The sequence below is a fragment of the Coffea arabica genome, chromosome 2e, assembly GCF_036785885.1.
Source record: "Coffea arabica cultivar ET-39 chromosome 2e, Coffea Arabica ET-39 HiFi, whole genome shotgun sequence".
NCBI classification, from domain to species: domain Eukaryota; kingdom Viridiplantae; phylum Streptophyta; class Magnoliopsida; order Gentianales; family Rubiaceae; genus Coffea; species Coffea arabica.
Window position 1 is genome coordinate 14,923,384 of NC_092313.1, and position 15,590 is coordinate 14,938,973.

The 15,590-nt window shown below is 34.8% G+C and overlaps 1 protein-coding gene and 1 long non-coding RNA gene across 2 annotated transcripts; one reads left to right on the forward strand and one right to left on the reverse strand.

Moving 5' to 3' along the window:
* Positions 1 to 446: 446 nt before the first annotated feature.
* On the forward strand, positions 447 to 13,509 carry LOC113731115 (probable LRR receptor-like serine/threonine-protein kinase At1g07650). The gene is made up of 24 exons (XM_027256199.2): positions 447 to 595; positions 2,426 to 2,603; positions 3,592 to 3,663; positions 3,754 to 3,822; positions 3,905 to 3,976; positions 4,118 to 4,189; positions 4,297 to 4,368; positions 4,475 to 4,543; positions 4,623 to 4,694; positions 4,795 to 4,866; positions 4,949 to 5,020; positions 5,456 to 5,524; positions 5,936 to 6,001; positions 8,122 to 8,187; positions 8,273 to 8,308; positions 8,414 to 8,457; positions 8,695 to 9,071; positions 9,147 to 9,345; positions 9,677 to 9,817; positions 11,012 to 11,130; positions 11,291 to 11,501; positions 11,676 to 11,913; positions 12,514 to 12,664; positions 13,011 to 13,509. The coding sequence occupies exons 1-24, from the start codon at positions 466 to 468 to the stop codon at positions 13,356 to 13,358; spliced, it is 3,015 nt and encodes a 1,004-aa protein (XP_027112000.1). The 5' UTR covers positions 447 to 465; the 3' UTR covers positions 13,359 to 13,509.
* Positions 12,910 to 14,784, reverse strand: LOC140036711 (uncharacterized). The gene is made up of 2 exons (XR_011840254.1): positions 14,525 to 14,784; positions 12,910 to 13,311 (listed from the first exon to the last, which is right to left on the reverse strand). It is a non-coding gene; the product is annotated as an uncharacterized lncRNA (long non-coding RNA).
* Between the last annotated feature and the right edge of the window lie 806 nt (positions 14,785 to 15,590).

Consider the following 15,590-nt stretch of genomic DNA (forward strand, 5'->3'; position numbering starts at 1 on the left):
ATATATAGGAAATGAAGGTTACAAACAAACCTTCAAATCTTTGTAATGTCTCAATCTCAGGCATCTTTTATTTCAATTTTTAGTTGTTATTTCCAGAGGAAATGAAAATATATGTGCGATAAATATATTGAATTTATGTCCCAAAACACTCAATATACAGAAGATACTACATCCAAATTTATGTAACTACAAACTTTTACGACACCAAATTTAGAGCCTTTGAAATAAATGCATTACCTTATTACAAAAATGTATAATAAACCTCGGAAACCGTCCAAGGAAACTTGACTCAGATGTCCCTTTCAATTTTCAACGCTTTTAATTGTCAAACCTACTAAAACTCAAATATCAAAATCATCTCTCTTCCTCTCTAGTTTCGACTATACATATATCTCTATATATATAGTTGGATTACATAATTTGCATGCTTTGGTTAGAGTAATGACTTAGTCGAAGTGAGAGGAGATGGCAGAAAGAACGATATCTCACTCTTCATCACAAATCATCTTAGTTTTCTTGCTCATTTTCTCCATCGTATTGCTCTTCCAGGCAAGTTGCAGTGAAGCTCAGAGTGGATTTCTTCCTAAACAGGAAGGTAAGTGCAATTCTTTCTCCTTCAATTCACAACACTTGTTTCTTTTCCCAAGTTCACTTTGTTGGAAGGCTTAAATTTGTTGAACATTGATACCATTTTGACACTGTGAATTCACTTGGTGGAAATATGATTGGAATGGTGGATTCTTGTCTTCCATCATTTTTTATATTAGCCATTTGCAGCTGAGAAATTGTTCACCAAAACATGAAGTTTCTTGCTTGAATCTTGATTTCAGCTTGGAGTTACAACTAGTGCAATGGATTTTTTCTTTTCCTTCTTTGTTGGTTTTGGAGGGTGGGGTGTTCTGGGCTGATTTCTTCTCAACTGCTTGTTCATGTACATTCATGACTTGAAGTAGTTGATTTATTTCTCTCAAGGTTCTAGATATGAAGCCAAGCCTTTGATAAGAAAATTCTGGGGTCGAAAGATGCTGCATCTGTTTTGCCTCTATAATCAAATAAAATAATGCAGAACAACAGCCCTTTCTAAATATAGAATACGCATAATGTAATTTTAAATTAAAAACTTTTAGATTCTTAAATAGTTGTAAGAGTCAAACAAATGACTTGGCCCAATATTTTAAATGTACGAGTCAATAATTGCACCAAATAGGCACACCACCAGGTGCAATCTCCAACTGTTACAAAGTTGTGCCTCGCATTAGATATTTAATTAATCTTCTAGCATTTCCACTTTTGTTTCTTGCTGATTAACATATGGGGATCTTGTAACAATTGCGACTTAGAGTCCCGAGAACATATCCTGACTCATGATTTTGATCAAAATCCGATCCATCTAAACTTTTTATTATAAAAAAAACACAAACATATGGGGATGATCAAAATCTTGTTTTTACCACATTATATCTTACCCAAAAGTCGTTGAGTTAGAACGTCATGGGACAAAGAAAACAATGTTAAGTTGCAAAATTGGTCATTCAAGAAGGTTCAGCTATGCAGCAAAGAAATGTGACAAGGAGAACGAATGAACATGAAATATTGGTTAAATTTTACTTCATAGGATACAAATTTGGATATAAATAATAGTTTAATGAACAAATTTTAACTGATGATGCATAAATGCTACTATAATAGATATCTTGTTGTATACACAGGTTTTTGTATTTATTTGTCATGTTTCAAAGAGTAATACTTTTACTGAAATATCTTGAGGTTTCAAAAAATGTCACTTGGACATCACATAAAAGTTGCACTGCATCCTTCATTTCATTTTTAGCTGTCAAATAATTCACTTCAAAAAAACCGCACGTAACACTATAAAAGTATTCCTGCCATAGTACCAAATCTACAACGCCAAATATTAATCACTATCTATGGAAATATTTACCATTAAAAAATACCAATATTACCCTTGATCATACTTTTGATTACTCAATTCTTGGTTTTGGGTACTAGTGGCCACATGCCAAAATGTATGTCGGCACTAGAGAATTTGCCTTGTAAAAAAAGAAAAAAAAAAGAATTTGCCTCATAAAAAAACCTGTGTGCAGGCGAAAGTTTCGTTTCTCCAAAGAGCAAGTGAAATATTCCTGTTCCCCTTCCAATTCCATGCATGCAAATGATTTATGCAAAATCAAGTGTAATTAATTTGAGTTCACTGATTTAAAATAACAAGATTTTTGTAACGGGTCTGCCTAGTGAGAACTCGTTAGTTCTTCTAAAATTTATTTAACCTGTCATGTATATACATATATTGATAATTATTATCTTTCTTTGTACTTATATACTTTCCCTATTTAATCTTATCTTACAATGTTCCCTTGTCCTCTTTTTTTTTTTCCTCCGTTAACAAGAACTTGGTTTTGCACAGTTGATGCTCTCAAGGAAATTGCTAGTCAACTGGGCAAAAAGGATTGGAATTTCAGTCTAAACCCTTGTGATGGGAACTCAAACTGGAATACTTCAAGAAGGATTGATATGCCACAGTATAACAATTCTGTCATCTGCAATTGTTCTTTTCCAGGTGGTGTATGTCACGTAACAAAAATGTAAGCTTCTCTTTTGCACAAATTTCTAATCATTGACTTTTCCAGTAGAATTCTTTTGTTTTTTCAAACAACTGAAATGATGCATGTTTTTCCTCTGTCACTAATAATGAAGATTGAGAACTTCTTATTATACAGCAATATGCTGGTGACGTTAGATTGAACCCTCAGCAGCAATTCTTGTGCCTTTGTGTATGTAATTTAGTTTGTTCCATGAATAATATTAGTTGATAACTTACATTCATTTAAAAGATGGGAAGGGGGGAAGGTGGAGGATTACGAAGGAAGAAGCGAGTGGGGAAGGGGAAAAGAGATGTTGAGAATCGAACTCTGATTCTTAGACGAGTAACATATACGCTTATCTACTGAATAATGTTTGATTCTCTTATCTCAACTAAGAAGTGGCTAATACAATGGCTAATCTGATGAAGTTTAATAATGTGTTAGACCATTTGATTGCTTATGTCTGTGTTATGTTTGTTTATACTCTTCTTTGACTTCTGCTATGCAAATTTTTTCTCTTTTAAAACAAGAATCAAATTATCGATATACTGTTTTGGAACCTTTGTTTTGGGGCTCGACTTGGATAGCTGGAAAACGGATTGTAGTTCATCTCATTTGCGCAACTTTAGATTGCACTCTTCAAATTCTCATTCTTAGACAAGGATTATACACCATTTGCTGCTGCATTATCTGATTCCCAACTAAGTGGTAGCTTATATAGCCTAATACCGTGATTAATCTAATGAAGTTTAATGATATGTTAGAATATTAATCTGAACCTTCACGTCTGCAATATGTTAGGTTGTCCTCTGATTTGACTTTTGTGAGTATCTGTTCCTCTTTCAATGCAAGAAAAGTCCTGATGTGTTCTTTTGATAATTTCATTTTAGAGCTCTACTTGCCAGAGCAAGAAAATGGATTGATTCGCATCTCATTATTGTAGTTTTAGATTTCAATCTTTGTCCTGCTATCTAATTCTCTGTCACAGATTCCTCAAAGGACAGAATTTACAAGGAGTCCTTCCACCATCATTAGCAAAGTTACCATATCTCAACACAATGTACTGACACCATCCCCGATTTTCTTTTGTTTGTATGAGAAGAAATCAGCCTGCTGCTTTGTGTAACTAAGTTTGATGTTTTATCTACAGTGATCTCACAAGGAACTATCTCAGTGGTACAATTCCCCTTGAATGGGCATCTACACAGTTAGAATACCTGTGAGCGTTACTTATGACTGATGCTTCAACTTTTAATATATACAACACCTGTTTGTATCTGAACCTATTGAAACTATTGCAGGTCTGTTATTGTAAATCGCTTATCTGGGCCGATCCCAGGCTACTTGGGAAATCTGAAAACACTTGTATATATGTATGCTTCTCCCTCCCCCTCCCCTCCCAAAGACACAATGCATTTTGTAGCTGGAAATGAAGATCACCTCGATGCAGTCTTTGTACTTCAGATCAATGTGCTATGAAAGATATCTAATCTTTTGAAGCTTCAAAATTTCAGGAGCTTGGAGAACAATATGTTTAATGGGACGGTGCCAGCAGAGCTAGGGAAGCTGGTCAATTTGGAGAATCTGTTAGCCCTTCCATTTAATTACTTCTCACTTGTTAACTGAATCTATCTGCGACAGTTCATTCTTGCGCTTGTTATGGTCTCATAAGCTTTTTCCCTGATTATTGCAGCATACTTAATGCAAACAATCTCACTGGTCAGTTGCCAAAGGAACTCAATAACCTGACAAAATTGACAGAACTGTACGTTAACTTGAGCGCCTATAGAGTAAAATACATGTTGTGATGAACTGTTGTTATCTTTTCATCTTCCTATATGTTTACTCTTCTTGGCTTCTGGCCAGTGCAGTAGGCTAAGCAGTAACAACTTCACAGGAAACTTACCTGATTTTTCAAGTTGGAAAAATCTAACAAAATTGTAAGCCTATATCTCAATACATTTTGAACATCTAATTCTTGCTGCAACACCGGATTTGATTCCCATCCACTGTCAACAGAGAGCTTCAAGCTAGTGGTTTTCAAGGACCTATACCTCCTAGCATTTCTGTCTTAAAAAACTTGACGGAACTGTGAGTTAAATCTTCTCACCCTCCTCCTCCCTAACATCATGTTTTTAGACAGAGAAATGGAGTTGCTGTAAATTATTAACCCTAGCGGCTTTTTCTGCAGAAGGATCAGTGATTTAGGGGGAGGTGCTTCAGATTTTCCACTGCTGAGAGACATGACAAGCATGCAGAAGTTGTGAGTCTCATACAGTTCTACAATCATTTATTGAATCTATTTTAATCAACATCTTTTGGATGATAGTAGTTATTGTTTACAGGATGCTAAGGAGCTGCAATTTGGTTGGGAAAATTCCATATTACATCATTAATATGATGACATTACAGACTCTGTATATCTCTTTTCTTATCTTGTTTACATAGATGTTACTCTCCTTTCAGTTCATGTTCAGAATTTCAGGAGATTGCATCATGAGATAGGGAAGTTATTTTGATGTTCAGTTATACACGTGAAAAGAGTTCTCCACTAATTGGTGTTTTTGCTTTCATATATGCCTTGAAAGTGTTCCATCTGATATAGTACATGGTTCTGTTGACTACTTAAAAGAAGAAATAAGAAATGAACCACAGATTTAAACTATTAAAACCAATTGAAATGGCAGTTTAGCAAATTTTTAAATACCAATTGAATCGTCCTTTTGCCATCTTGTAGCTTTAAGTGATGGAGTGATTCTCTTTATTATTTCATCTGTCATTTGTACTTTCTGCTTTGTCTATTGTCAGTGACTTTTCTTTGATGGACTATGCGTATCATGCTTTAATTCTAGGGATCTAAGTTTCAACAAACTTGAAGGAGAGGTTCCCAATCTTGAAGGTCTGGAAGGTCTGCAGTTCATGTAAGCAATAACATACTAATGTCTTCACAAACAATGCTGGTAAAACCTAGTATATATCTTCTGTTCTGTATGCAGAAATAAATGTCTGATGAAATTAACGTAAGTAGTCTATATTTTGAGAAAGTTTCTTTTGCATGCTTGCTGAATCATTTTTGTCATTCAAAAGAAGAAAATATAATAATCTGCTCCAATGTACATTGGTATCAAGTTATGTAATTCTGGTGTTTAGTTTACATATCTTTGGTGAAATCAGATATATGGAGAGCTGTTTCATCTTATATTATATATTCTTGCTGGGACGCTAGCATTCTATCGTAAAAGAGTTATACAAAATTTGCCTCCAATTTATGTACTGTTAGTTGAACTTCAATTTAATTTTTACTAACGACACAATACTCTGTAACTAACTAGGTATTTGACAAGAAACTCTCTTTCTGGGACGATTCCAGACTGGATCACGGGTAGAGATACACAGCAGTAAGTTTCATTCTGCACCTTTTTGATTAATCTAATAATAGGAAGAGGTTCTTTACTTTAATCGCCGGCAACTAATTTAGATGTGAAAGAGACAGCACATGGTATTGCATAGTTTTGTTTCTGATGAGATGTGATGGATTTCATTCTCATCTAAAAACCTTGTGCTCTACTGCTCTGTTTGGAATCTTGCAGAAATCTTAATAACTGCTGTTTTCCTATAATGCCTATTATTTGTGGTTATTCTGTACATTAGTAAATTTTTACTTTAACCTGGCTGCTGTTGGAACTTGGAAAGAGCTGGAGTTATAGTTTGAATACATTTGATCCATGAGAAATGTATGAAATCAAACAATTATAGTATTGATATTCATCCACGGGCAGAACTCGTTTCTGAAGAATTGGCAGGGAGTTGTACCACACATGACATTTGGCAAACTAGTATCTAATGGGACATGAATATGGGGCTACGTATGATTATTACAGAAATGTATATTAAACGAAAAAAGAAAGAAAAGATTTACTTGCATAAAGAAGCTAATGAAGTTCTTCTTCTTTAAGATGCTTTTTAAAGTGTCAACAATATTACAAGTCTATAGAAATTTGAATGAGTTCTGCAAGTTATCAGTTGCAATGAGGGAGTCTTTTGGTTTGCAGAAAAAGACAACATAGCACATAAGCAAAACTAAGAAACACAAGAACTAAGGCCTGGGTTATAGTATATCCTTCATCAGAATGGTATACTTAAATGAAAATGTAATGATGACTTGTAGTCTGTGGATAATGTGTGAATAATAGGTTGGGTTAGAATAACTCCTGAAAAATGTAGAAGACTAGTTGGATATTTGTAGCCATAGTCTTTATGTGCTTTAGATGCTAATGTTATTAATCCAATAAATCAAATTGTGCATCTTACTGATTGAATAACATAACTTCTACGATATCTGCAGATACAAAGTAGATCTTTAGAGTGCTTAATAGCATAAATTGAAAGACAATTTTCCACATAAAGATGTAATGACATCAGTAAAGGAAACTATGAAAGTATTTAGCCAAAATGGACCCTTTTTTTTAATAAATTTTGTATAGCTTCATTAGACGTCTGAAATACACTTTCTCCTATATGACAATTAACAACATAAGTACCCATATCGATTCTAAACATGCTGCATTGATGCCCCTACCCTGGATAGATCCGTACTTTATAATCTAAGAAAGTTCAGTGAAGCTGAGATGTGTACAGCCAAAGGCAGAGATAAGGGAATGACAGCTGAAAAGTTCAAATTTTTGGTTCATTTCGACAAAGAAGAGAGCTTGAACAATAAAGACATATCGTACTTCCTTTTTCTAGACAAGAATAGGAAAGAATTGAAAGGCCATATTAGAGGCTGGGTTGTGGCTCTTAGCTTGTTATATTCTTCATTCTAACTAACTACACATATGTATAAATTTTTAGTAAGAGTTATGCTTCACAGTACAATGAAGTGGATAGGTTAGGTCCACCAAAATGCTCCTGTCCCTAATCTCATGAATTGGTGGATTCCTTCTTACTGATTCCATTTCCTTGCCATACATAAATAAACTAGATAATCTATCCAATAGTAGCTTGTTTTCCAATTTGTGATTTTGTAGATCACAGAGAAGACATTGTTAAAATGTGGTAGGGAAACTAAAAGGGGACAACAAAGATGGGAACACTAAAATATAAGACATTACACTCTTAATCCCGCTTAGAAAATTTGAAAACCTTCCACTCATTACTTGTTTGGGATCATGATAAGATGAGATTACCTTCCTGGATTGTCATATTCAAGATCAAAAGCATAACCTGAAAAAAAATTGGATGGACATCCGTACTGACGGGTACATTGGTCAAGAATATGGCTATAAGATTGCTGTTGACCTTATGATCCAATAGAAAGTTCAGCTTACTTTTTGTTCAGATTGTTTTTGTTACTAACTGACATTGATTAAAAAATAGACTATTTATCTCTATGAACTTTTTTAATGATCGCTGATCATTCTGCACTTAATGACGCTTCCTACAACTTTAAGCATTGGACTTTCTCTTACATCGGTTCATAGGATTGCAAGAAATGCTAATGGTCTATGCTTGTTTCCAGCCAGATAGATCTTTCTTACAATAACTTCTCTGAGAGCTCTGAGCCATCAACTTGTCGGGAAACCCTGTATGCCTCTAATCTTTGCCATGTATTCTTCCTTTCCACATTTTGCTTCTCCTAGGACTTGAAGTTTCTTTCTGATGTTTGTCAGAAACTTGTTCAAAAGCTTTACTGGGGGAAAAACATCGTAAGTTTTGACACTTCCATACAAATAAGTTGTGTTTATGCTTTTAATATTCTATGCCTCAATATCAACAATTTGCATCTTTCACCCAACAATGACCTACTGCAGAGAGCTGGGTAAATGTCTGCTGCAGAGTTTCCCCTGTTCGAAAGGTAACTGATTATGTCCTTTAGGAAAGTTAGAGTTGATTTTCTTAACCTAGTCAAGGTGTTGAACTTCTCCTGATACTTCTTAGGAAGTTTCTCCTTTCTTGTTGACAACTATATGGTGAAGTAGCATATACTATGTCTAATAGACAAGTCGTGTTAGAAGACATCAGTCTGCAATTTTTGAATGAATATGTTCAAGGATTATACCTATGATAGTTCATTTGTTTTTGGCTTTTGTAGATTACTACTCATTGCATGTAAACTGTGGTGGAAAGAGTACTGTAATTGGAAATAAAGTTTTTGAGGCAGATGAAGATTCAGCTGGTGCTGCAAAATTCGTTCCCTCGAAAGAGAACTGGGGAACCAGTAGTACTGGTGACTTCTGGGATGTCACCACTTCTATAGCTAATTACACAGCAAATAATGTCTCTGTTCTACGAGTAAATGACTCTGATTTGTACACGACAGCTAGACTATCTCCTTTATCTCTCACTTACTATGGTCGGTGTTTAGCAAATGGAAACTATACTGTGACACTTTACTTTGCGGAGATAATTCTTAGAGATGATCAATCATTTCAAAGTCTTGGAAGACGGATGTTTGATGTCTACGTCCAGGTAGAATAACCACAACTTTGGACATCTTATGTTGAAGGCTATAGCTTCTGAGTTTTGTTGTTTCGTTTGTCACAGGATGAACGGAAATTAAAAGATTTTAATATTGAAAAGGAAGCACAAGGAGTTGATAGAGTTGCAAAGGAAGAGTATACTGGAGTGGTTGTAAAGGATGGAATTCTGGAGATACGCTTTCATTATTCTGGAAAAGGATCAACAGCTGTTCCAACTAGAGGAACATATGGTCCTCTGATATCTGCTATTTCAGTGGTATCTGGTAATTCTTATTCGACATTCAAATTTGTCTGCATGAGCTACCCATTTCGGTCACGGCTCTTAGTTTTAGTGTGTTCATGCATATTTTTACGTGGACTTACATGTTATATATTCAAAATATTTATTGCAGGTAAGAGCATGAATTGTCCAATAGATTGTTATGTGCTGGCTTAGATCCTATTTGTAGATTGGAAAGATACCTGGATCTCAACATGTTATTTTTGCAATTTAATTCTCAAATTAAATTCATTACTCATATGCTGTTATATTATGTTGGTAGAAGGTAGCCACTACTGTTGTCTAACAACTATATTTGCTAAATTGATGCATAGAATTTAACCCTCCTTCCAAAGGGAAAAAGAAGATTTTCATAGCAGTGGGAACAGTGGCTTCTACATTGTTAATTGTACTCAGCATTCTTGGTTTTGCTTGGAGGAGATGGCATTCAAGACAAAAGATCTCCAGGGAAGAAGGTTCTGTAAATCTGCAGCCAAACTTTTTGACTATTTGATGCATGACTTACATTCAAGTCCTTTCTGATATAGCATAGTTGGATGATGGACAACATTCTAGAGTTACCCAATTTCTGAACATTATCAATTTGACATGTTTGACATGTTTTAAGTGATTTACCCACGGCACCATGTTCATCACTGTTGTCCAGTGAGGATTTACTACTTAGGAGATGATAAACAAAATCAATTATTTCTGGCTTATCCTACTACAAATAACATCCTACTCTTAAGTGAAAGAAATTCATTCCTGGTCAGTCTCAGAATGTCTTTTTGCTATTCCTTTGGACAAATAGGACTGTAACTGTTTTCTGGAAAACAGTGATGGATTAACAGCATCAACTGCCTTTTTTGTTAGTGTCTTGGATTACCTGATTCTTTAGTGGTTCCAATAGTTGAATTAACATGGATTCTTAAATTATTGGAGAGGGACCTAATTCATCTCTTATGCAATCTAATCTTTGTTTTAATCTGTGGGTTGGATAGAGGAGCCAATTTGTCCAGCATGTGATAATTTGTAAAATGTGGCAGTTAAGATTTGATCTAAGATCTTCACTTTCTATGAAGTCTGAACATCATATTGACATATCCTATCATCTTATAGTTTAAGCTACAAGAGATGAGAATAATTTGTTTCTGTTACACTAACACAAACTTTAAAAGTTAATCCATGAATTTTTGTGCTTCAATATATAGTTTTGCTCCTTGCTGTTGTAATTTATAATTTTAAAATTATTCTTCTGAAAGATGGGAACATGCAGGAAAAAGAAAGAAACAAAAAAAAAAGAAACAAAAGTTTATCAGATGTAAAACCAATGATCTTGAAGCTTTTCCGCTAGGATTTTTGTTTAGGTGCTTCGAGGTTTCTTGAACTTCTCCCAACATTGCCTTTTGAACCTACAATTATGAAAATTAAATGTTTTTAATCATTGCAAGATTGAGATTGGAAGCATTAAGAGACTCCTAACTACTTAGCAATAAAAGTATAATGTAATAAAACTCTTCCTTCTATATACTAATAGATCCAGAACTATAATTATGTGTACTCTCAGCATTCTCCTATTTTCCAGAACTCAATACGAAAATTTCTACACAGGAGAGAGAGAGAGAGGACATGAAAGATGTGTTTAATTTCTTTATCTTGTTCTTATCCAGAATTGAGAGGGTTAGACTTGCGGACTGGTTTATTTACCTACCGACAAATTAAAGCTGCAACTGACAACTTTAGTGCCACAAATAAGATTGGAGAAGGTGGTTTTGGAGCAGTGTACAAGGTATCTATTGGAAAATATGTATTCTTTTTTAATGATTTATTTTTGTTGGCATGTTTTCTCGCATTGTGGATGCTAAGTTGTCATAAAAATTAAAACATGAAAGTTCAATATTTAGATATTAATAATCTACTTGTGCTCCTAAATTTATTTGGCACTGCAGGGTATGCTATTGGATGGTACTGTAATTGCTGTTAAGCAACTTTCTCCAAAATCAAAGCAAGGGAACCGTGAATTTGTGAATGAAATAGGAATGATCTCTGGTCTACTTCATCCGAATGTTGTCAGATTGTATGGATGTTGCATTGAAGGAGACCAACTATTATTGGTTTATGAGTACTTGGAAAACAATAACCTTGCACGAGCTGTGTTTGGTAGGTTGATTTCTTTTACAATATTGAGCAAAACATCCAAGTGAAGATTCAGAAGAAACTAACTTTATGAACTGAAGTATTTCATTCTTTGTGAATATAGAAGAACAAATGTAGCAGTTGAGATTTAAGATGTCTATGCAAGCATGTCATTTGTTATTTCCCCGAATGTTACAGGTCCACAGGACTTGCAGCTCGAATTGGACTGGTCAACCAGGCAAAAAATATGTATTGGAATAGCCAAAGGTTTATCTTTCCTACATGACGAGTCAGCTCTAAAAATTGTTCATCGAGACATCAAAACCAACAATATTCTCCTTGATGAAGAACTCAATCCAAAAATTTCTGACTTTGGTTTAGCCAAACTTGTTGAGGAGGAGAACACACACATTAGCACCAGAGTCGCAGGAACGATGTGAGTTCCAATTTTCTTCCTTAATCTGCAAATACTGTTGCTTATTGTTGGATGGTGTAGTATCATGTGATTGGACCTGAAACTAGGTCAATTTGTGATTCTTCTGCAAGTCACCGTCACTTGCTCGGAAATCAACTTATTGCAGAAAGTGGAAACAATTAGAAATGTGAAAAAGAATCCACCAATTATTAGAAATTGACATGATTAATTTTACTTCACAATTTCATGTCCATGAATTCTCAATATTTTGTTCTTCATATGAACATCTGATGAACGATTTAAAAAACAAGTTTTTGAGCTTCAATTGCGGTATGCACCTTTCAAATTTATTCTGGGAAAGAAGCTTGTCAAGTGTCAATGAGACTTGGCAAAACAATGTCCCTGATTAGGAGTTGATACGTAGGACTAAAGTTTGCATATTTCGTAAATTTTCTGTTTGCACCTCATGCTGCCTCACTTTTTCTTTATAGTGATTCACAGTTAATATTGTAGGCTACCATGTTTAATGTAACTGAAAATATAGAACTTTAGTTGCTTGATTTTATGCTCAGAAAATATACAAGCTTCAGAGATAATTAAGGGGAATATTTCATTCTACAGAGGGTATATGGCACCTGAATATGCACTATGGGGCTACTTAACATACAAAGCAGACGTGTACAGCTTTGGGATAGTTGCATTGGAAATTGTTGCTGGAAAGAGCAACATGTCATACCGCCCAAGCGAGGATTATGTTTGTCTTCTTGATTGGGTAAGAAACCAATTCTTCCTTCTGAAAAAACCAGAAAATACCAATAAGGTGGATGAGCTGAGGGGGTCTATATTCTTTCCATTCAGTTGGGGTAGTGAACCATGCTTATTGTAAGCCTTCTACAATTGTTCGCCTTTAATGAAGTGACGGGGGTATCAGGCAGGGATGGTTAAACCATACGCATCTTTGGCCCCCCAACGCTCGTCTTAGTTATGAAAATTATTAGTTTTTTAGGAAATCCAGTATTCAGAAAGCTGTTATTAAGATTGAAATGATCAATCTCTTTCTTTCTTGCTCTAGTTTATATAGCCGTATTCTCACAATCTGTATCCTCTGGTCGTGCCAGGCCCTTGTTCTGCAGCAAAGAGGAAGTTTGGTGGAGCTAGTGGATCCGCGGTTAGGTTCCAATATTAACGAGGGAGAGGCTATAAGAATGATCAAAGTGGCTCTTCTCTGCACTAATCCATCTCCTGCACTTAGGCCTACCATGTCTGCGGCGCTTGGCATGCTTGAAGGTCGTATCAGTACTCAGGAGTTCAGCTCAGATCCAAGTGTCTATAATGATGGATTAAATCTTCAAGGACTGCGAGACAAGTATGATGAGTTGCAATTCAGTTCAATTGAACCACAGTCATTTTCCACTTCATCTGACACAAAAGAAAGTAGCGCCATGACTTCCAGTACTGATAGATAGATAGACAAGTAGTAAATCAACTTAATTTCATTTGATGCAAGAGAAAGTAATGCACCGTCAACGTCTTCTGAGGATATCGTTACTGTAAACCTTGCTTCTCAATTATAAAGTTCAGGAAAGTGTGATTCAAATCCGTAAGATTTTGGAGGCAGCATTTCTCTGCAGAGGTCCTACTTTATTAGGCTGCAAAAATCTTGCTCTGAATTCTTTTTGCGAATCAGTTTATCTCCTTACTGAGATTTAACATGTCCTGCTTTTCTACTTGAAGAAAAGAACATTTGGCCTTCTTAGAAGAGAAATTTTTATTTTTTATTTTTTAAAAAAAGGAAAGGAAAAGAAGAACAAAAGTTGTTGTTGGATGCTCATTTAAAAGTACTGGTAATAACTCACGTGCGTTGCATGTGAATATATTTTTCCAAGATCTAAAACCTTTAATATGCTAAATTTCTATGTAAAACTTTGATTATTGGCATAATAAAAAAATTAAGCAATTTGGTAGTTGTACAAACGTTTATTGTATACAAAGCAATTAAAAATTTATTGTGCATTTAGTAAAACTCTGAAGATAGAAGATTATCATATTTAAGCTAAGTTGTTGGTATAATATTGATTAAGGAACCATACAATAAGTAAAATTAGATAATTGCTAGTTGTACGAAACATTTATTATATACAAAGCGATTAAAAGTTTAATCTTGCTGCATTCTACAATCACAAGACTCTGAAAATGGAAGATTATTGTTCCGTATCTTACTTGTATTGTGACATTAAGAAGATGAAAATTTCTATAATGTGTCAAACTAGTGCATCCAATAAAACCTGAGCAAATTCTCATCATTTTTTATCAATTTTAGTAGTTGCAAACCTTTTTTGTTATATTTTTTATAATAATCGATAAATTTTTTTTTGGAGTTTTCTTAATCAATATGACATGAAATAGTGAATTTAATCATCAATTTAACCATTTGTCTTCTCATTAACTATTTATAACCTTTTGTCTTCTTATTAATTGTGATTTTTTTAAACCAATATGTATACAAAAATATATAGTTAACTTTAATTCTCACACATAACAATATAATAATTGGAGAAAATTTGGGGAAAGCAGGAGAGCTGAAGGAGGGAGCCCAGAGAACAAGAAGGATGAGAGGAATAAAAGTGATTACAGCAGCAATGGAGGAGCGGCAGAGGCTTCCAAATTGATTGAGCCATATCCTTGTGAACTTGGCACTGGCTATGCTCAGCCTTGTTTATCTACGAAATTCGCACGGCGCAGCCCATATCATTTACAGCCACTGGATTTGAGCCAATTTACAGAAAGAAACCCTATATTTTCACTCTTAACATGCGTAAATTAATCACGGTTTATTTGATTTAGCACAGTGGTAATTCAAAGTTGTGAAAGGCAACTTGATCACACGCTCAAGTACTCAAAACTTACTCATATTGATGATCTCGATGCAGCAAACTCCAGATACCGCGATCATCTTCCAATCAAGGCCTTATTAATCTGCTATCTGAGCAAAATAATGTCACTTCCATCTTGCAATTACATATTCACATATATAAAAAGGTGCATTTGTAAATAAAATATCCAATCTCAATGGATTTAATTAATCCCAGAATAGTAGTTAGTGGAGGTGGTAGCATCATCAATTTCTTTGCTGGCAGATGGAGAAATAGTTGAATTTGAACCGTCCTCATTAGAGAACGTAGCTACGGGCTCAGAAATTACCGGCCTTCAAGAAACGTGGTAGGCCTGAGATCAAAGCTTGAGCTCACACATTGCATTGCTAAATGTAGCACGGTAAGTGCTTCGTTGTGCTTACCTAAACGTGGGGTGGGAAAAGTACACATTTTTTAATTTGACTTACAAGAATCACTTGTTTACAGAGACCAAAAATATTTTTGCATGTGTTGCTTTGCTGTATGGAGAGGAAATCTAAATCATGGTTCAATAAAATAAAAAATACGTCTGAAACAAGCAATAGTGACACAGATTTTGCTGTAATAGAGGACCCGACGAATACGAGTAAATACTGCAAAAATTTGTTGACAGTGAGCACTTGAATTGGTTTAACAGAAGACTGGATACTGAAATTTGAGTGATCCCATTTTCTTTCTAGTTGATAAAACATCTCTCTGATCAATCTCCATTTTAAAGTATTAGTCGACGCAACAACTACGCCTAAGTCAAGGTCAGGAATTTGCAGTCAGGAATAGAATGCATTT

Excerpts from the sequence above, each read along its gene's own strand:
- LOC113731115 (XM_027256199.2), top strand. The coding sequence starts at position 466 with ATGGCAGAAAGAACGATATCTCACTCTTCATCACAAATCATCTTAGTT. Across the intron at positions 8,458-8,694 it reads GAGTTTCCCCTGTTCGAAAG|ATTACTACTCATTGCATGTA; the intron begins GTAACTGATTAT and ends TGGCTTTTGTAG. Across the intron at positions 11,502-11,675 it reads CCTTGCACGAGCTGTGTTTG|GTCCACAGGACTTGCAGCTC; the intron begins GTAGGTTGATTT and ends CGAATGTTACAG.